Source organism: Epargyreus clarus, unplaced genomic scaffold, assembly GCF_041222505.1.
Source record: "Epargyreus clarus isolate Ecla_fem2 unplaced genomic scaffold, WU_Ecla_fem_2.2 ptg000012l, whole genome shotgun sequence".
NCBI classification, from domain to species: Eukaryota; Metazoa; Arthropoda; class Insecta; order Lepidoptera; family Hesperiidae; genus Epargyreus; species Epargyreus clarus.
This window is the reverse complement of record NW_027332220.1, coordinates 5363447-5384054: the sequence shown is the minus strand read 5'-3', so window position 1 is coordinate 5384054 and position 20608 is coordinate 5363447. Positions and strand designations below refer to the sequence as shown.

The 20608-nt window shown below is 33.2% G+C and overlaps 1 protein-coding gene across 3 annotated transcripts; it reads right to left on the bottom strand.

Annotated features, from left to right (window-relative positions):
* Positions 1–1582: 1582 nt before the first annotated feature.
* On the bottom strand, positions 1583–19120 carry LOC140746193 (alpha-tocopherol transfer protein-like). Of its 3 annotated transcripts, none has more exons than XM_073078241.1 (7): positions 19018–19120; positions 12122–12281; positions 8031–8190; positions 6354–6468; positions 4913–5044; positions 2963–3176; positions 1583–2557 (listed from the first exon to the last, which is right to left on the bottom strand). In XM_073078241.1, exons 2-7 carry the CDS (start codon positions 12279–12281, stop codon positions 2409–2411), a joined length of 930 nt encoding a protein of 309 aa, XP_072934342.1. In that variant the 5' UTR covers positions 19018–19120; the 3' UTR covers positions 1583–2408. The 3 variants fall into 3 exon arrangements, with proteins under 3 accessions (XP_072934342.1, XP_072934341.1, XP_072934340.1); XM_073078240.1 differs by lacking the exon at positions 19018–19120 and adding an exon at positions 18914–19010; XM_073078239.1 differs by lacking the exon at positions 19018–19120 and adding an exon at positions 18106–18261.
* Between the last annotated feature and the right edge of the window lie 1488 nt (positions 19121–20608).

Below are 20608 nucleotides of genomic sequence, written 5' to 3'. Positions count from 1 at the left end.
CCATTTAATGGCTTCCTTCAATTACAAAGCGGTGAGATACCTATACTTATCTATGTTTTTGCCTCAAATCATTCTACATCAGATAATATAGAGGATATATTTTTTTCAAAATGAACTATATAGTTCGATTCTCAGCTAGGGAAAAAGATATTTTAATAAACTAATGATGCAGTTTTAGTTTTTACCAAAATTGACCTCGTAAGTCCTGTCAACATTTTTCGCTAATCATTATATTATGTAGTTTTGGATTTGACCCTGAAGGCCTATTTGAATAATTCAATCTGTATATCACTATCTAATCACATACGTTCCAAATACATTACCCTCCGCAGTCGAGTAATATGTTCTATTCGATTTAACACCTTTTTATTCCAAACTACTGATAACAGAAATGTCCGCTTCGCTGATCAATCGGAAACCAAACTTTCCCCAAGTAGTTCAGGTTTGGAGGAAAATTTTGCAAAATGTGAGGAGACCCTAGATACTCGTCTTTAAATCCGGAAACACGTTTTGTGAATAAACGTATTCTTTAATTTCTCGCTTATCTTATATTTTATGCGTTTTGTGCAATTTTTTGAGTTGAATATTGAACAAGTTTTCCTGTACGGTTCTGTCCGGATGTATGTATGTATTCACATCTTCAAATTTCTGTATTAGTACTACAACTACTAGTACTAGTGTAATTATTTTTTATGTCAAAAGAAATTTACCTACATTACACTCTGCTATAAACTCAACACACAATTAGAACACAAACACAAATTTCAGATTTTCCCATACCCACAGGAATTATTTAAAAATCCTTTTTATATTCTGATATCATGCACATAAGCTTCATAATGAGCCGTAAAATAATTTTCCAAATAACAAGCGAACAGTTTTTTATTCGTCTATACTAATATTATAAAGAGGAAAACTTTGTTTGTTTGTTTGATTGTAATGAATAGGCTCAAAAACTACTGGACCGATTTTAAAAATTCTTTCACCATTCGAAAGCTACATTATCCGCGCGTAACATATTTTATATGAAATATATTTGATTAATAGATTTTGAGGCGGTACAAAGTTTGCCGGGTCAGCTAGTATATAATATAAATGCTTTTGTGGCATTATATTTATTTTATACACTTTATTTGAACATACGAGTAATTACGCATTTCAGTTTTAGTCGTGTATTTAATTCATTAACATATTTTAATTGTGCTGTAGTAAATAAGTACTCAAACGTTTTTGTAATAGGTCACGTGTATTGTTGTATGTACGTGGTCACGTGTTATTTTGATGCCCAAAACGTTTTGTATCAAACTTTAGGTATTTCTTACTACTTTGGTTTGGTTGATAATGATAGTTTAATACCTATGTAGTTAGATATCCATAGATATCTACTCCTAAATGAAGTCATAAAAGATACAATACAGCTAAGAGTAAAGCCTAATTTATATTCACAGAAAATAAACGTCTCAGACACGGGCCGTGACAGATAAAATCATATTAGATACTTAGCTGTACTTATTCTAATTTATCCGTCGCCCTACATATATAGATCTAAATGAAATTCCGGATGTAAATAAAAATACCTCAATATTTATAACAATAAATATATTTCATAGAAATAATAATCTAGCACTTTCACATTTAACTACACCATAAATCACAATACAGCTAAAGTTCATATATGTAGCAAGTAGGTAGGTAATTAAAAAATAATTTAAAACTAAATTACAAAACGGTGTCAGTGTCAGGCCTGCTCTATACTTCCTTAATAAAGTTATGAATCCCATTGAAAGTTTGTCTGATAAAACTATGCAATGATAAACGGGGAAGAAAGGTTCTTGGGAGTAAAGGAAATGAATGTGGCGACCACATTTAGACTAAGGAAGCACCCGTCGTCCAGCGATCAGGTGACCGACGGCTTGACGAAGGCAGTTAGGAACTGTTTAATTCAGAAGGCAAAGTACTGTACGGAGGGGTGCCAATTAAAGAAGAGAGGGATCCAGCCAATAGTTATAAAAGCTGATCAACTGTCGGATCCGATGAAATTGTCAAATTCAATATTTCAGAAGTTAACGCCTACTACTAATAAATCCATCAGTTAATTTTTGCCCATCAAAGATCAAAATTTGTCAACTTTTTGTGGGCAGAAATTGTAAATTTTTTGTAAGCAGAAATTCTCAAAATCTAGATTCTAGTTGGATTGATTGGATCAAAAACATTGAAGTTGATTATAAATAACGAACTTAAATTATTAAAAATCCCTTCGATAAATTCATCGGAAATGAACATCCGTAAGTGCAGGGAAATATTTGATATGCTGAAACTACGCATTTTACGTAGTAGACCTTCAGCTACGATTCTCTTTGGGTCGCTTATCTAGTTAATTTACAAATCACCATTAAAAGTATTAACTATTAATCAAGATCTAACTTCTTGAAGGAACCAGACAAGTATTCTTCGTGGAATTTCTCGCCTACTCGCTTGCTTTCGTCAGAGATTTGTTGGCATGCGTCGATCAGATGCTGTTTTGTTTGACCTCTTCTTATTTCCTTCTCCAATTTGTCTGTAAAAAGATAAATGTTATGAGCAACTATTAGATTTTTTTATGTAATTTAAGTATTTAACACCTAATATCACAGCAAATAGGATTGTAGTACTACCTGAAGTCGGTTACAGATGCATCGCTATCCAAGAACATAGTTAAAACGCTTCATGTACTCGTAAGTGTATAACCTTACCACGTTCTATCAACCTGCTGATCTTAAGGTTTTTATTACTACTGTCATAAGACTGAAGTTTAACCGTCTTCAAATTATGGTGTTATACCTTGACTAACCTCAGGTTAGAATTAATCCTAATTGGGCTTGATTACAGTTTTTAATTAAGTAAGGACTTATCAGAAAACTACAAACGTGCTCATTTTCTGCTTCATTTAAAGTATCTTAAAGCTCTTGCACAAATAAAATACCTTTAAAGTCATCCAGACTCGGTTGATCTCCTCCATAATCTTTAGGCAAATACCTCCTAGGTATATGTTTGTGGAGATCACTAATGCTGTCGTGGATTATAACACGTTCCATAATCTTCGGTTTTACGAATTGCTTCATAAAGTTGGACACGTTTTGTATGAAAGGCGGACTATTCATGAGATGTATGGCGCTGACTCTAATGCCTGTTCCGTCCTGAAGAAGAATTGAAATTATCAAATTGTTTAGTAAAGTTTCATAATTTTTACTGTTTTTTTAGCGACTGCTGATTTCTGGTTAAGCTTAATTTGGCATAACTTCGATAACAGTGCACTGATATTGTATTAACCCTTTACACCCGAGATGATATGAGCGTGAGTTTCACTTTAAAAAAATTCCCACGTGATAGCTTCTTATTTTTCGAAACGCAACCGATGCCGATCGATCGTGAGGAGAGTATCGTACGTGCTACCGGCTAAGTGAGCGGGGTGCAGGCGGTCAGTTGTGCTAGGGACTCGTCCAAAGATGGCAGATTTTTTCGACCCGCGTGTCACAGGTATATAATTATTTTTGGTATTAAATGTTTAGTATCTATTATTAATTATAGCTAATTTGAAAGCTAAAAGAACACTAAATACGTGGACTTTAGTAGTTTATTCGATTAACTTTAGCAATTTAGATACAATTAGGTTGCAAATTTCAACTGTTACGATCGTGTGCCTACGGTTGTTGGTGCAGAATAACGTTTGATGAAAATGCTTTTATTGCTATTACCAGTTATGTGTAAGTTTCGTCAATATCAATTTTGTTTGTTTCAATTTTAGGGGTACAGTTAAATGACGATCAGATTTTGCCAGTGCGGGGTGAGGAGAAATGTATCGGACATTGAAGATCTTCATGAAAGTGAAGAGCTTCAACCAAATAGATTAGAAGAGTTTCAATTTGAAGAATTGTGCCCTGAAACAGATCCAGAAGCACATGCAGACCCTCAAATAGAAACTGACCTAGAATTGGATCTGGAACTTGAGCCTGAACCTCAACCATCTACTTTAAAATCATCCCTAGAAATTTCTCGCCGCCGAGCATCTTCACGTCCAATACATCGAAAAATAGCTTGGAAAAGAATACGTTTTCTGTCTTGAAAAGGTCTACACATCCCTACCAACATCTCCAGTAAAGTTTCCAAAGAAATATTTTTCTTAATATTTTAATTATGAGGCTCTTGATATGTAACCAGATGCACAAATTTATATTATCTAAGAAGAACCGGTCGAAAACTTAATTTAATTGCAATAGATATGGCTAAAGTTTTCTCCATCTGCATTATCATTGGATGTATTCCCTAGCCAAGAATACCTACGCCTTGGAGACCTGGATTTAAGACGGAGGCAATAATGGAAGAAAGAAGAATGTTGATTTTCATAGAATTACGTAGTTTAGGTTTCATTGCCAAGACAGATTTTTTATAAAGACTAATGAAAATAAAGACAGTGATGTTAAATATCTCCAAATTGTTTTAATTTTCTAATATTTTTTGATAAAAAACTAAATTTTTTTGCAATTTTCACGATCGTGAGTGTGACAGTTCCCACCGGAGACTCACGATCATGCGGGTCGATTTCTGGATTACGTATAAACTCTGGATTTTTTTTCGTATTTTTTGTGGATCCCTTAAGCTATATAAAAAGCCGTAATAAACGTTTTGAATCGGAAATTGCAAAAAAAAATCTTCGGGTGTAAAGGGTTAAAAAGCTGGTTTGATGATGGAATCAAAAGGAGAACTTTTAGGTACATAAGTTTCCTTAGGAATTATTATTTCACCTTTAAAGTAATTTCCAATATGCACATAATGATTAAGAGATTTAAGCCTTATGAGAAGTCAGAATTCCTAGAAGTATTTCTTATAGTTTTCTGCACAAGGGCAAAAACTAATCCATTTTTACGATAGGTACCTGGAAGATTTGTGTTGATTTTTGTACAATTGAAGGGTTCGTCCGCAACAAATGTCCGAAGCATGCATTCTTGAAGTCGATGATCCAAATGTCGTTGAAAATGTAGTCGTATTTTAGCCTCAAATCTCCCAACTGAAAGTAAAACATTATTTTAAGTGATTTCCCGTTACGCGTGTTACATTCGCAATCGTGTCCCACCCGCACGCATGCGATTGCATGCTATTCTATTTAGGCGCTCTTGTACACCGGTCGCAAAAAGTTAGCAGCTAGTGAATTAATATTAATAATAATTTATATTGTGTACAGGATACGCGTGCGGGCGTATATACGCGTTACAAGAATAGTGTCCATATTATCCAACTAATGTTTTTATCTTCTTCTTCATAATATAGAACTAACAAACAAACATACGTTCCGCCTGAAGGTAAGTGGCTACTGCCGCCCATAAGCATGTGTATAACCCCTGATAACATAAGGGTCTTACGTAGGTCGGCCACAGATGCACCGCTACCCCTGAGGACTAAGTTGGAATGCCTCGAATAAGTCTCGATTCCTTTATCACGGCTTTTATAAAAGGCAAAAGCGCTTAACACTTCTGTGAAAAGGCAGCAAAATATATGTGGCGAAGGCACTGACTGAGCCGAACTAAAAAGTATTCTACAACCTTTAAATACCTATACGGCTATACCTACTCTTTTTACTTCTTGTTCATGTAATCTACAACAATAGAATATTTTATTACACAGTTTTATCGATAAGACGGAAGAGTAATAATTTATTACTAACAAGAAAAGTATAAGATAATGACCTGTCATAAAAATAATAATTGATATCTGTAAAATTATTTTGATGCCCACAAGTAGGTACATTTAGTGAATGTGTTCCATTAATCAGTATATTTCCGAGATACCGTCTAACTATATTTAAAAATAAATGTTATACGTACGAGTATATTGTTCAAAACACAAAAACATAACTTGAAAAAATAGTAGCATTAATTATTTAGTAGTGTGATTCGTTGTTATAATGTGGTTTTTGGAGTATCAACGAAACTGCTGACGTGTGATATATATGTTACTTTGTAGGTGATAGAACTCTTTGTGGTTCGACTCCAGAGGTACCACTAGCCACTATTTCTGCCTTAGCAGTGGTAAGGGCTGCTGTGTTCTGGTTTGAAAGGTGTGATAAAAAAGACATACTTTACCGAGGTGTTCCAGCTTAGTCCTCAGGGGTAGCGGCGCATCTGTGGCAGACCTCAGGTAGGAATATCTTATCTGGGCTTGTGTAAATGTCCAGGGGTACAGTAGCAACACACCATCAGATGAATTGTATGATCGTTTGCAACCTCAATATTTATTAAAAAAATATAAATATAATGTCAAAACTCAAACGAAAAAAAATTGTTAAAGTTAAGTATAGTATAAAAACTGTATATATTTACCAAAAGAGTGTTGATAAACAGTGCTTCTGTGGAGTAATTATTAGGGTCCGGATCACAGAATTTTACCACAGAGATCCTTTTTCCCTGAAACGGGATGGGCAGGGCTGCTTGACGGCTGAAAAGGAAATAATATTTGAATCATTAAAGATTCGATTAAAATTACCAAAATTTGTCAATCTTGTAGGCATAAATTGACAAAGTTCCATGTTCAGTGCCCAAAAAATTGGATGGATTTCATCTTAATACTCATCTTAATAATTACGCTTGTAAGTTATGTGCGTATTAGAAATTATTAAGAAATAACTAACACTTGGTTATACACAATCGTAAACGAAAACAACGCGAAAAAATTTACACGCCTAAGGGTACCTTAAAAGATTTCAAGAATGTGTGAAGTCCACCTATTCGCATTTCGCATTCGCATAGTAGACAAGAACTAAACCCTTTTCACTTTAAAATACCAATGTTGGAAACGTAATGGGATAATGATGATTTTTTTAATTAATTAAGGAATTAAATTGTTTTTGCCATACAAGGGTTCAGGTGGACAAAGTGTCGTAAATTACAAGAAAAATCAACAAAAATATTTACAATAAAGTTACTAATTACAATTGTACTTGTAGTAAATTTAAATAAATAATAAACGAGTAATTACATTAAAACCACTTAGTTAATTGGATATTTTTTCAAATACGTACGTAGGTTTAATTTACTTAATTATTGTCGCAGTAATAATAAATTATTTTCCACAAAACAGTTTTATGGTTCACAATTTTGCTTTAATGAACAAATTTTATAAATGAACGGGCGATTTTTGTTTTTGAAAAGCAAATTTATAAGCAGGAAATGACTTTTTGTTTGTTTTTAATTAACAACTTATAATGTAATTACTAATTAATTATATTTTATAATCAAATCCTTAATCTAGGCAATGATATCATTAATGCAAATATTAAAAAGAAAACTGCATTTTAACAGTGAATTAATTAACGTTTGATAATTTTATTTAATCTTGTTGGTGATCTTATCGGTAAAAAGTACCTTACCCGTACCTTATTCTACAGTGGTGAAATACACCAAGGAAACTAACAAAACGACTAGGTAAGCGCCCAGTAGTACCATGACATATTATAATGGAACGCGCAACCCTGTGACTTAAAATGCATCGTCGTCATCTACCCATTACTGTCTTATTACTGGGCACGGGTCTTTTCTCATAGGAAACTCCTCTGGACTTAGACCATAGTCTACTGCGGTGGACTAGTGCGGATTGGTAGACTTCACACACATTGGCAACTTTCGAAAAAACCGAGGCATGCATGTTTCCTCACAATTTTTACTTCGCCGTTGCAGTGAGGGATAAATAATTAATAATTTTTAATATTATGCATATTACGATTCCAAATTTCATTAAGCTATCACAGTTCTATATAATTATGGTTAGGTACCACTTATTAAACAGTTTCTTTCTACCTGATGCAGTATGGATCATTATTGGTATGCCCTACATCCCGAATGCCTCGTAGGATTTTAACATAATATGATCCTTCGTTCTTCGATCGTCAAACGATCCATTGACACAGTATCCTTCGATTTAATTGTAAAAGTGGCACAGGTTATATTTTTAAGCAGTTTGTTTTTTTGTTTTTAATTTCTGTAATAAAATTCAATACTTACTAAAAAGTCCACATGTCGGTCGAACCATCGAGTAGCTTTATTCTGGACTGTATCAGTTCAGGCGCCAAGGACCTATACTTGTAGAAGTTGTCGATTCTCCGTTTGGTCTTCTCGCGGGATCCCTTGGCGATCACCAACATCCTCTCGATGAAGTCTCGATCTGGAAATAAAGAATATATGAGCATCTGTTTCTGTATTCCTGGTAACAGATTTGAATCGGGAAAATACGCTATTTCGTCAAAAGTTATGCGCCCTCAAAAAATAACATTTTTTTTTATACATTTTTCATACATTTAAACGGGAAATGTAAAATTTCGGTGTTTGGTAGAAAAATATTAGAAAGATTGATTTCATTTATGAAAAATTAGGTTCCATTACTCCACGTCATAAGTATGTTAAGTCATTATCGATCGTCGTAACAACCCAACAACATTATGGCCACCTTCATCAGATCGGTATTACGTTAGTTATGTAAGACAATTAAATAATCGATAGTACATTAGAAACTCGGCCTATTAATCGGGAGGCCCGAGGCCCAAGGTCTTAATGCAAGGCACGCACCTCTGGTTTTGCAAGTTACGTATAAGAAATTAATTCTCACTTACTTTAACTGCTAGAAAGAAAACTATCATAAGTAAACATACACACCAGAGTTCTTCAAAAAAGGAGAATAAAGTTCTTAAAGATGTGTGAATTCGGTAGTATCTCGAGCGCGTCAGACTAAGATATGGGAGATACCTTACACCCTGTAGAGTATCCTAAACCATAAATGAACTTACTATGGCGGGAGGTTGACACAGTCAAAAAAATCGATCACTGGACATGCTCGAGCGCGGTCAATTTTCTTTTTAATATAAAGGACATAATGCTAGAAAATGGAAAACATCATAATCTGCCGATTACCACACGTCGTGGTAGTGAAAAAAATAGTCATTTAGAAAAAAAACACCCTGTATTATTATGGTATCTGATAGTGTCACTTATTAGCATGAATCCCTGGGAAATGATGTATCACAAACTAAAGGAAAAGGCTAATTTTTAGGAAAATTCATTATTCTTCATACATTCTCATACTTTTTTTTTAAATTGTCAAAATAAGAAAACACCCAGCTAAAACAAAAAATATCATATAAGCTTTTCTTCATTCTAACGTCTAATCTATACAATCGTATAGGCGTATCCCAGTGACGCTCGAGTTTCTACACATTTAGCATCATGGGCTCCCCAACTATAAGTCGTACTAGGTCATCGCGGTGGACTATGGCCTAAACTCTATCCACTGAGAGCCATGCCCAGCATTGGGACAATAATTAGTGGACGACGAAAACTAGCGTCATCTCGAACTCTCTCAATGTGCCGATAAAATTATTTAGACGCCAATCATAATAATTCAACGACAAAGGTATATTAAATTACGCCAACATAATTATAAAATTTTAAGTGTTACAAATAAATACAATACATAATGTGTTACGTATGATATTGTAACACATTTAAATGCACGGTAATATTTCGTGCCACTTTCCCAAATAAGTAAGCTTAGTAAGCGGAACTTAGTTCAGAAAATGGGCACGCAATGTCGAAACAGTTGCAATATTATATAATTATATTTTGGTGTCCTGTTAAAACTTTTACTTTTGAATATCCGCTAATATACTTGTACTCAGGTAGGTATCGTAAAAGTGACCGTTAAACCGTACTAAAACCTGACATCAACACTCGATCTATCTAACATTAAAATATCTACTAAAGATCAAATTTTTACGATAAGCGATAAGCAGAAGTTGTCAAAACAATGGATAGGTAAGCGCCCCTTATTAATAATCTATGTATACAATTTTAGTCTACCAAAGATTGAATATTGACAATAACCTATAGGCAAAAGTTATACATGCACATTGCATTTACTTCTACGGCAACGATAGCAAATACTAATTATAGTTTAATAACTAAAAACCACGTTAAAATCGTTATCCTGACGATCCTGATGAGGAGAATGGTACAAAATTATTAAAATCATGTATTGTCATTAGTTCTTTATAAGTGTTCAAAATTTTAAATTAATCGGACCGTTTGATGTGGGTAAAATCGAGTTGAAAGATTTCGTTACATACATACAGGTCAAGCTAAGCTTTTGTTAAAAATCAATAAATAAATGTAATTTTGGTATTACGGAACCCGCCGTGTTCGACTCGCACTTGGCCAAGTTTTATATTTCTCATTCTACAGTAATTTTGTGCAAATCACTACACAGTTTACAATGAAAAGTATTTAGCGCAAAAATAGAATTTATCAGACTGGAAATATTCATTTTTATGTTTGTTCCAGAAAACATTATTACGTGCACATGTTTGCTGTCTGCGTAAGGATTCATAAACCTGGTTATTTCTAACAATATCATGTGATTTGACTTTTTGAAGATTTTATGTGTCATAATTTTTAGCAGTAGCATGAAAATTGAATGAAAACGTGAATTATGTTAAATCGGACCTCCCCTGGGTTTTTAAAAATAAGTTAAACTGAACTAAATAAACACAGGAGTCACAGAAAAAATAAGAAATACCTTATAATATTTAGGCTGACTGAGTATAACATAAGAACTACTGTTCCAGTTTTGTTAAAACACAACCAATATATCTTATATTGGTTGTCGTTATTAGTTGTTGTATGTTGTTATTGAACATATTTGAACGTGAGTTCAAATAAGTTCAAATTATAGGAGTCTCTTAAGATGACCTGTTTGGACCAGTTTTTTTTTTAATTGTAATAAGTAACAATTATTAATGGAAGGTGGTAGAACCCTTTGTGATTCGACTCCGGCGGCACCACCGCCACCTATTTCTACCTAATAACAGCAGTGTTAGGCGCTGCTGTGTTCCGATTTGAAGGGTGTGGTAAGGGAGACAGGCTTTTCCGAGGCGTTCCAGCTTAGTCCTCAGGGGTAGCGGCGCATCTGTGGCCGACCTCAGGTAGGAATATCTAATCCTATCTGGGGTTGATTACAGATGTCCATGGGCGGCAGTAGCCACTTTCCATCAGGTGGACTGCATGCTCGTCTGCTACTCTTATATTATAAAAAAAAGTATTTGATACATTATTACAGATGTAAGCGGTAGTGACCACTTAACATCGGGCTATATGCTCATTTGCCACAATTATATAAAAACGTTAAAACATTTTACATAAGCATTTACGTCAACTACACCGCCGTTTATGCAAATGCTTAGTATCATTATTTTATCATTATCAAAAATTATATGCACATTAACAATGGTAAGAGGCTGAAAAAATGACCAAGACATTAAAACTAAATAAAAGCTTGTAAAAAACTGATTTCCTACATATAGTAGGTATGTTTTGAGTTTTACCGATACTAAGTACTTTGTTACAACCATTTTTAGACAGAAAAAGAGCATGGAAATCAAGTAATAATTAGCTTTTTTATACAATAGCTTGGAGTCTCTTATCAATTAATCGAAACCTTTCTATCATATGTCAAGATTTATTCAAAGGGATACTCTTATTTATTATTATTATCTCTGGAATTTATATAATTTATATAATACAACCCAAATTTTTATTAGCTACTTTTATTAGCTAGACTGTTTTAATTTAACAGCATTGAAAAATGTAATCAATCATTGTAATGTATGAAAAATCGAAATATAGTACACTTTCAACGATATAGAAACAAACCTACAGACAAATAAACATTAGGAATACGAAATTATAAGGGTTCATTTCATGTCGCTTAGCTACAAGAGCCTAAAAATAGCAATACACAAAATACATTAGAAAATACATATATTACTCACTCCTAACAAGAAAATGTTGAAATAGTTGCGTAAAAAAGTTTTGGTACGTCTCCGTGCTAAAATGTCCCTAAAATATTTGGAATATTTATTTATTATGTAAATTACGCAGTATTAGTTATTTATTCATAAATTTTCTCTAAATGTGTATTTTATTTGTCAAGAATTAAAAAAAAACTGACAAATCAGCCGTTTGTGGCTTCATTCAATTTTAAGGCGGCAAAATATCTTTAGTAATCTATGTAAAAAGACAGATATTATAAAAATAATAATACTTACTAATTGGAGCACAGGACAAGTGTGGTTGCTTGTAATACCATTCTAAGATGGCGTCGACGTCTTCCTGTAAGATGCTCTCCTTCAACCCATGTTCCTTCAGGATCCCTTGCTTATCCTCCTCGGAGTAGGGATATAGGGGGTGCTGGCCGTCCAGAAACATCTGTGTACAAAAACTATTTTGAGTATTTGAGTACCAACTTAAAAATAATGGTGATAACAACAGAACTATTCCTCCTTTTGAAGTTCTGATTGATTATAAATAAATTAATTTAGCTTTCTGTACCCTTACCAGAAGTTTTTACGTTTCGAAAAATATGACTGTTTTGGTATTAGTTTACGTATTTGCCCATACTAATTCCAATCAGCGCCCCTAGCGGATTGTGTCAGAACTAGGAAATCGTATGGGCCAATACGTAAACAAATACCAAAACAGTCATATTTGTCGAAACGTAAAAACTCCTGGTAAGGGTACTGTACGGAGTGTTTGTGTGTTTGTCTATGTATGTATGTGTCAATGTCACCCCACAATACAGAGAATCCTAATGTAAGAGTATGAGTGTAGAAAGCGTATTTTTATATTTTGTCCTATATATTTCCTCTCCTGTGGGAGCTGTTATCAAATGGCAATAATGGTATTCCTCATAAGCCAATGTCAATTTCTTCACAGAAATTGAAGAATTTAGGCCATAGTTCACTACACTGACCACATAATTATGGATAAGTAGATTTCACACACCTTTGAGAACTTTAGTCCTTTAGAGAATTTGTCCTTTATGCTATCGAATAAAAAAAGTAAAGTCTTATAGTATTTGCATATAAAGATTTTAACCCCTGTAAAACTTTATTTTACCTTTAAAATGGTACAGGAAGCTTAATGCTGGAAGAATTCTCTACCATTCAAATATTTATTACATAGCTTTGTTGCTTTGTTTGTGTTCTTTACTGTGCATTCCTGCTCAATACACCTCTACTGAGCAGGAATATCAGAGTTCTACTATACTCTAGTTATTTCTCGCAATAATATGTGCAAGATGGTAAGTGAAATTACATATCTATGTCAGACCAGCCTTGGTCGGGCGTTATTAAGTATTATATCAAAGTGCGATCCTATAATACTTCAATCAATCTGATGTAAATAATAATACTGTCCTCGTAGAAAAAAAAGGAAACTAATTAATTATAAAAAAACAATCAACCTACACGTTAAGCAAATATGTAGATTTTTTCCTAGATAACTTTCCTTAACAAGCTAAACAAATTATGCATTTTGTGGAATAATTATGAAATTTTAAGATCATGGATATTATAATTACTAAATCGTGTTAATCAAAGAATCGTGATCAGTTTATCGTGTATGCCAAAATAGTAAATTGATAAATATTTTAATTAAACATTTTATACTCAAATTATCATTAAATTTGCAATTCTTAATTTTCGGTATATTTTTTTCAAATTCTAGCCATATATAGAAATCGAAGGTTAACATACAAGGTATGGTTTTAAAAGAGTTTCAAAACTTAACAACATCTTAAAACAATTATAACCATGATTGATGTCTTATTAGACATAATTAGGAACTAATTGTTAATTATGATAATTGAATGCACGGCAATTACATTTTATGTATTTAATAAGCCAGAAATAATGAAGTTGATGGCTTTGCTATGATAACTTATCAAGAATGATTATCATAAGTCACACAAGATATATTTTATTACTATTTTAATATTATTAATATGGAAGTTTGTATGAACCATCATCCCATCATCAATCCATTACTGTCCCACTGCTGGGCACGGGTCTTCACTCAGGTGGGAAGGATTAGGCCAAAGTCTACCGTGCTGGCCAATTAGATATTGATTACCTTAACATACCTTTGAAAACTTAGGTTTCTGGATCAACAGGCCGAGTTTCTTAACCACTAGGCTATCACTGCTCTCATGTATGATTGTATGAACAGATGTTTGTAATACAACCACTCAAAAACAATAGACCACATGAACGGATTTGCTTGAAATTTAGTACAAAAACGGTTTCTAACCAAAATAAAAACGTAGGATTTTGTCGATAGCTAACTATACAGGTAGTTTACGATTCTAGTAGATCAAATCCCCAATCCCTTACTATAAGCCATTTTTAGTATTACAACGTAAGCTATATAACATAATATTTTTAACAATACTTATAATTTCTTACATATTTTATCAGCTAGTAATTGATAACATAATATGTGATTTTTTTTTACCTTTAAACTACTTTTAATGATTATAAAAATATTCAAAGACACTGGTTTAAGAAGTTAAACTTCTTTTTGGGGATTAAAATAAAATAAAATAATGTTAATATGAAGTGAAACTAGATAATACTAATTGTCCATATTTTTGCAAACAACAAGCAATAGAATAGATTATAATAATTAGATTCTGAAGTAATTGATATTTATATGAAATTTTGATACTTTCCAATATAAAATCAATCAGTCATCTTTTACTGTATTATAACATTTTATACGAAATTTAAACAACTCTTTTGCTAGTCCTAAAGAAGATGAACTTCGAACGGATATCCTAAATTTTGAGCTATTTTTAATTCTCCCGTTTTTGTGTTGCAGTATTTTTAACACTTTCACATTTACTTTTTGCTGCGAGAGATATTTTTAATTCAGTATCTATACTTAAATAATATCTTTCACTTACACCCTCAGAAGTATATCTTCGAAATGCAATTACCTAATTATTTTGGGCTATTTCTTTAACAAATACATCACGTCTTGCGTTCCGATTCTGTCTGAAGTGAGTACGGTAACTGACTGCAAAACACTATTTGACATTTTTGCGTAACAATTCAAAAAGGAATCCTGATGATTTTGTGTGACAATTTTGGTAATTACTTCATCCTTAGCATCAATTTTTCTCGTACCAATTTTTTGAGCTAAAGAAGTTTCACTTCGAAAAGTCAAATTTTTGCGGCTATTTTTTAAATAATATATTACGTCCTCTTTTTCGTGTATATCTACAGTGACTACTAAGAAACCGGCTGCGAAACTCTACTCGTCACATTTACGTAACTTGTTTAGTAAACGTGTACTTTTTCCACTCTCATAACCATACAATATGACCTACTAGAGAATTCTTCAAACATTTCTCGTTATTTAAAGACAATGAAAAGAATAGGAAATAATTTATTTATCATTTTATTTACATATTTATTATCATATTTTTAACAGCGAAGGAAAACATCATAAGGTAATCTATTCACGTGAGGGTTATTTAAAAAAAGTTCTCAAAGGTGTGTGAAGGCTACCAATGCACACTTAACACGGTTGACTATGACCTAAATACTCTTTGAGAGGAAACCCGTGTCCAGCAGTGGGACAGTAAATTAACGATCACCGCCTGGAGGTTTTTGCTTGTTTGCTACTTAAATTTGATAAAAAAATATATTGATACAGACGATACAAGTTATCTTAAAACGTATAGAACTGTACATAGCCTAATCGTTCTAATTCTAAGAGGAGGCCCTTGCCCAGCAGTGGGACAGTAGAGGTTCACGACGTATAAAAGTGTAAGTGTCTCGTTACTTTTAAATATAATTGCAGCGTCATGTGCATTTTATAAAACACTGTTATATAACCCATAACATTAGTCGAATCGAAAGTTATGGTACACTTTTTAGTAGGTCTTTATTACGAACGGAGCCAAAAGAAACCATTCGAAAGGGCCATTCACCTTAAGAAACCTACAATCGTATCATCAAGTATCATACCAAAAGGTTATTAGTTAAGAAAATAGTTATTTTTAAGATGTCACTAAAATATTTCACTCCCTCTTATAATTCACTGCTGGGCATGGATCTCTCAATTTAGTAATGAGTCTTAAATATTATTAAGCATAATAAAACAGTAAGATTATTTTTCTCGTTTGTTTCTCTACCGATGATTTTGTTTTGTTCAATAGTTTTTGATCAGCTGTATCGTCATTAATAAGGTATCACCCAATTTTTGCCTATTATAGATATATGTTATGAACACTAGATACGATTAGAATTGTACCTAATGACGACTGCAGATGCATTGCTATCCCTAAGAACTAAGTTGAAACGCCTCGGATACGTATGTCTCCTCTACCACTCCACACCCTTCAAACCGGAACACAGAAGCGCTTAATACTGCTGTCATCATCATCAACCCATTACTGTCCCACTGCTGGGCACGGGTCTCCTCTCAGAATGAGAAGGATTAGGCCATAGTCCACCGCGCTGGCCAAGTGCGTATTGGTAGACTTCACATACCTTTAAGATTTTTTTTATAAATCTCTCAGGTATGCAGGTTTCCTCACGATGTTTTCCTTCACCGTTTAAGCAAGTGATAATTAATTTCTAATACGCACATAAATTTGAAAATCAGAGGTGCGTGCCTGGGATTTGAACCTCGGACCCCTCGATCGAGAGGCCGCGTTTCTTAACCACTAAGCTATCACTGCACTACTGTATACTGCTGTGATTAGATAGAAATAAGTGTGACGCTGTCTCCAGAGACGAACGACGAAGCTCTACCTTCATTTGGTTACGGAACACCAAAAATCGTTTATAGCCTTATTAAGGCTTAAATGAAAAAACTAAGTGTTATATTAAATCTCATGAGTATGCTAATTAGGGGTGATTCGTATAATTTTATTGTTTATGACGCAGGTAGACAAAAACAGCACAAAAAATTCAATTTAACAATTCATCTTACTAATTTAGTTAATGTAACTAAATGAAGTTAATAATTATATCGTTTATTTTTATGTAGTTATATGATAATTACGACAGTTAATTATATTTAAATACAAATTAATAAGTAAAATACGTAGTATACCTATTTTACTTATATACTCATTTAAATTGAAATGTCCCATTGTCTATATCACTTTAAAACATAAATAAATAAATAATAATGTATTTATTTTGTGTTGCTAATGTAGAATATGGTCCTGCAACTAGTAGTGACCACATATCACTGCTATTCATTGAGAACCCAAATGTTATTGGAGTTATACCTGAGGTCGGCCTCATAAATGCTTTTTTATCCCTGAGGACTAAGTCGAAACCTTTACATTCCCCGTTATACTCTAGAGGCACCTAAGTCATATCTGTTTCTGCGTTATATAATAACAACAGTGTTAAGCGCTTATGTTCCGGTTTGAAGGGTGTGGTAAGGAAGACACTTATTAAGACACAATTTAGTCCTCAGGGGTAGTGAAACATCTGTAGGCAACCTCAGGTAGGAGTTTAATATCTGGGATAAATTACAAATGTAGTTTGCAACTTCAATTGGAAAGAAATAAATAAAAAGATAATTATCCATTCTTAGTTTTTTAAAATGAATAAATTAATATATTGCAATTTATTATCAATAGATACTCATTTAAATTGAAATGTCCCATTGTCTATATCACTTTAATTACATGTTTATTATCTTTTAACTGACAAACAAAAGATGAGTTCAATTAGTAGATGTATAACAAAACACATTTTTTTCAAATTAGTTATCTTAACAGACTACCTTTAACATTGCATATTTCCGGGACAAAAAAAGCCGGAAAACAATTAAAAATATTGAGAATGTGCCTTTGGTTTTCTTTTTTAAAATCATATAGATAACTTCTTAATTTTCTTTATCTATTTAAAGTAGATATTTATTATTAGTATTATTATTATGTTTTATGTTGCTTCTGTTAATGTTATAATTATTTTATACACACATATTATATGTAGTGCTGTTAATAAAATAGCAAGTAGATAATAAACTAGAATAATTTATTATATAACTATTCATTGCATTTAATTTTTGTCACTTTCAGCTTATTTTTATTTTGAAACACGAGCTTCATAATTAACTAATACTTCATTTAAATAACAATTTTCATTAACAATCAGTTATATAATAATTTCCTTTCACTAAAAGTAAAAAAATCACAAAATATAAGATTTCCACAACTCACCGTAGGATCTTAAACCGAACTGAATTAACACACGAAATAATTTTACAACACGTGCGCCGGCGCAGAGTTACGCGGGGATTTGATTAGCGTCCTTTGTAAACAGCGAATATGTAGGAGCAGGTGTTGAGTGACCTTCAGTATCAGAATCGCAGTTTTTCAAATTATAATAACAATTATGTATCAATTTATCGTGTCATTGTCCTTCTGGGCCATTTAGATTGATAGCCGTCCGGAAGTTCAAATATTTTTTAGTTTTATTCATTTTAATGTAGTTCGCATCTATTTCGCCGTTTTATCTGGTTTATGGTATTTTGATCTGATGTTTATAAATTTTAATTGCCATTTTATTTTTTATCAAAAGTTGGTTGCTTTATTCTAAATTGCTAAGTTTAAGACTTCATACATTTATTTTAGAATTGCTATTACTAACATCATTCGTGTGATGTTATTTTTTTTTACAAGTACAAAAACAATTATATTAATTTGTGTTTTTATTGCATTGAATGTATTATCAATTGAATTATTGTATACTTCATAATATACTTATTATTATACTGCTATCTGGTTAATAAAATATATTCAATTAGAAATTGATAACTGACTGTTACCCTTCTTTCTACAAGTTCTGAAGTGCACTTCACCTTGTTGCTTCTTTCGTGTCTGGGAGAAGGCAATGGTTAATCATCACGTCAGATATTGATGACCTCAACTAATGAGACGTAGGTGAACTGTCTTCAAACTCCTCGTATGACTTGCTAAGGTTTAATGACCTCTACTCAATAAAACCAGGACCAACAGCAGAACATACCTTCAGAAGACCAGAAGCAAACGCCAAAACCGTCACCCATCCCACTGCCTCTAACAATCAACAGATATCACAGTCTACGTACTTCTACCAACAGCTGAACATACCTTTAGAAGACCAGAAGCAAACGCCAAAACCGTCACCCATCCAACTGATACACAGTACGCACTTCAACAGCGACTATATTACTTAAACACTGTATTGAACCGCCACTTCACTTGCGTCTACACTAGCTTGCGTTTCGTGGGGGATGTTGTGTAAGAAGTCGTCGTTAAGCATGGTCGATGCGCTCATATGTGTGTGACGCCGGCGTGTTGCAAGCGAGTTACTTAAGCGATCCGTCCTTGAAAGATGACTGCTAGCGACGGTTATTAATAATCAATCTATCCAATGTTATACTTTTGGTTATTGAACTTATTGATTATTGAAGTAGTATGTCGAAATACAAAGATTTATTAATAGATCATAACTAACCATTTAGAGTAAATTTAAAGTAAATAATAAACAAGTAAAGTCCAAACAAACAATAGTGATAAATATAATGACATTTTTGTTATTTTTTTTATAGCCAAATCTATTAATGATAACTTATTTGTATTGTTTGATTGAAATATCTGCTATCTTGTCATATATATTCAATTTCGTTTTTTGCATTGCGGATCCGGGGTCTACATCTTCCATCTCTAGTTGTTCGAAGTAACATGCGTATTCAATTCACTCGCTATAATAATGAAGGAAAACAGCATAAGGAAACTTACTTAAATGCTTGAGACTACATGTTTGAGAATTCTGAGAATAAGGTATTAAAGATTTCTCCATCCATCCGACCGGCTACTATCGCCTGATAGTTGCGTTGGTTATTAACGCTAAACCTTCTTACTAGATGCTTAGCCGCTTGGGTATACAATTGGTTGTTTAAAACAGTCTTCCAGGCAGTTGTCAATTTTCTGTCAGTCAAAAGGCGGTAGAAACCTTTGTGGTTCGACTCCGGCAGCACCACGGCCACACCTATTTCTACCACAAAACAGCAGTGTTACACGCTACTGATGTTATACGGTGTGGAAAGGTGGCACTTTTACGAGGCGTTCTAGCTTAGTCTTCAGGGGTAGCGGCGCATCTGTGGCCGGCCTCAAGTAGGAATATTTAATCCGACCTGGGGTTGATAACAGATGTCCATGGGCAGCAGTAACCACTTACCATCAGGTGGACTGCATGCTCGTATACTACTCCTATATTATAAAAAAGTCTATTTTCTATACTTCTGTACCCTTACCATGAGTTTTTACGTTTTGACAAATATGACTGTTTTGGTATTTGTTTACGTATTTGCCCATATAAATTCCAATCAGCGCCCCCAGCGGATTGTGTCAGAACTTGGAAATTGTATGGACCAATACGTAAATAAATACCAAAACAGTCATATTTGTCAAAACGTAAAAACTCATGGTGAGGGTACTGTATAGGCATAAACCTCTGAAACGTCAACGAACAACTATTGACAGTCGCGTAGATCACTTATTAATCGCTAAAGCTACTGACTAGTATATTTAGCGATTATTACATATTGACAACTGTCAATAGGAAGGTTATAGACCGCTCATCAATTTACAAAATATTGAAATTTTGAGATGTCTTTTCGTATAAAGAGTAGACATTTGGAAGATAATATTTTGAGTTCTAAAGTTAGGTGTTTTGAAC